The sequence below is a fragment of the Mastomys coucha genome, unplaced genomic scaffold (genome assembly GCF_008632895.1).
Source record: "Mastomys coucha isolate ucsf_1 unplaced genomic scaffold, UCSF_Mcou_1 pScaffold21, whole genome shotgun sequence".
Lineage (NCBI taxonomy): Eukaryota > Metazoa > Chordata > Mammalia > Rodentia > Muridae > Mastomys > Mastomys coucha.
Genome location: NW_022196904.1, coordinates 140,377,341 through 140,379,269, shown reverse-complemented (window position 1 = coordinate 140,379,269; position 1,929 = coordinate 140,377,341). Strand labels below are relative to the sequence as shown.

The 1,929-nt window shown below is 52.0% G+C and overlaps 1 protein-coding gene and 1 long non-coding RNA gene across 2 annotated transcripts in view; both read left to right on the top strand.

The window, feature by feature from the left end:
• Positions 1-221: 221 nt before the first annotated feature.
• Asrgl1 (asparaginase and isoaspartyl peptidase 1) overlaps positions 222-1,929 on the top strand; it is a 16,997-nt gene continuing 15,289 nt past the window's right edge. Inside the window, exons 1-2 of the mRNA XM_031389638.1 lie at positions 222-387; positions 885-1,085. Coding sequence (XP_031245498.1) covers positions 318-387; positions 885-1,085 — 271 coding nt within the window. The 5' untranslated portion in view covers positions 222-317. The remainder of the gene's footprint in view (positions 388-884; positions 1,086-1,929) is intronic.
• The window catches only part of LOC116103537, a 2,571-nt gene continuing 1,733 nt past the window's right edge, over positions 1,092-1,929 (top strand). Inside the window, exon 1 of the long non-coding RNA XR_004123498.1 lies at positions 1,092-1,819. This is a non-coding gene — a long non-coding RNA (uncharacterized LOC116103537). The remainder of the gene's footprint in view (positions 1,820-1,929) is intronic.

The window sequence follows — 1,929 nt, the reverse complement described above, 5'->3', positions numbered from 1 at the left end:
ATTAGGATGGTGAACTTAAAGGGAATAGGTTTTAATGTAGAATTCTAACTAGCAAGACTTAAGAGCATGCGATGATTTCAAAGCAAAGGAGACGAAGGATCCTACGTGCTACTAGGGAGGTTGAAGAGTAGAAAAGCAGTGTTATTCTAGATCTGGAGTTCCGGAAGGCTGGTGGGCAGCGCGAGGGACCTCCGGGCTTTACGGTAGCTCAGCAGCACCCCGACCCCCCACCTTCGTGCGCAAGCGCGGAACCGTTGCCGGCGGAGCGGTTGCGGGCGAAGCGGTTTGCCGCCTAGTGGCTTGGCCAGTTTGACATCATGGCGACCGCCCGCCTCCGAGATGGAGCTCCTCCGTGCTCCCGTAGCTCCGAGGAGCCGCCAGTCCGAGGTATGGGAAAGGAAACAAGAACAAAAAATGTAGGATTTATCAAAGACAAGGACGAGGGTCCGAAGGACGTGGGGAAGTCAAGTCCTCAGGGTACCCCGGACCCACGGTGGAGGGAACTGGAACAGGGAGCAAGGATCCCGGGAAACTGAGGCACAGAGAGACTCCTGGGAGGAGGGCTGGAGCTAGCTCTGATACATGCGTCCTCTGTACTGACGACGAAATAAAGGCTGGCGTTCTCCGGGGAAACTGAGGCTGAGGGGTAGCGCTGGGGCACAAACGCGGACTTGGAGTCTTGAAACCCAGCATTCTGAGCCACAGATGCCCCAGACCCTGCCCCGGGGGTCGGAGTAGGAGAGCATGGGGAGAAATGCTGGGAGGCCGAGCAGAGGGGGGCCGGGGGTGGAGACGGAAACAACTTTGATGCTGCTGCTCACTTGGGTCGGTTCTCTTGGACTGGACCGGTTCGAAATGACACCTGCCCTCTTCCTGATGCCTAGCCCCCATCGATGTGAGTCTCGTGGTGGTAGTCCATGGTGGCGGAGCAAGCAACATCTCAGCCAACCGGAAAGAACTGGTGAGCGAGGGCATCGCCAAAGCGGCAACCGAGGGCTACAAAATCCTCAAGGCGGGAGGGAGCGCGGTAGATGCTGTGGAAGGAGCGGTGGCTGTCCTGGAAAACGACCCGGAGTTCAACGCAGGTAAATTATACATTGCCGAGTGAATAATTCCAAATCGGAGCAAGCTCCTGTCCACATAGGCGCGGTATCCTTAGTCTGACCGGCTTTGTGGTCAAACAATACTCTAGAGCAAGATGCAGTACTGAATTTCCTCTCATTTTGCACTAAGAAACTTGTTTTGAGAATATTTTTTAAGTCTGTTAATTAACCTTTTATTTAGCCTGCCCCCTAAGAATTCAATACCAAAAGCCAGGCATCTTGCTGGAGACCCCCCACAGACTCAAACAGACAATCTTCAAGCCTCAGCCTCCCAAGTGCTGGCTTTTTGTACTTGTGGGTCTTGCGGTAGACATTACATACCATAAAATGTAGCCATTTCGATTTTAAGAACTGTGTGTTCATTCCCTCCCTCTAGCCCTCTTCGCACACCGGCGTGGTGTGTGTGTGTGTGTTTTCTGTGTTTTTCTCTGCCTCCCCCAAATTAGGCTCAGAAATCCTGAAACAGATGCTGGGAGAATCTTTGATTATAATATCTGGTCCCTACTAAACAATAAAGTCACTAATCATCTTTCTGACTAGTAAATTAACTCTGGATAGGTCTCTAGGTGGAGACTAATCATTTTACAGACCAAGCCATAAGTGGAAAATTGAGATTTACAGCCCCTCTCATCTTCTGGGAAAGAAAATGGGGTTCCCACAATCAAGCAATCCAAAAAATATCCCTGAATTTTGAGGATGGGAAAACCTCCAAATTGGTGAGTATGGTCATATGCCAGTCCCTGCTCCACAGCAAAAGTCCACCCAGCACCCAGCACCCAGCACCCTGCACCCAGCACCCTGCACCCAGCACCCAGCACCCTGCACC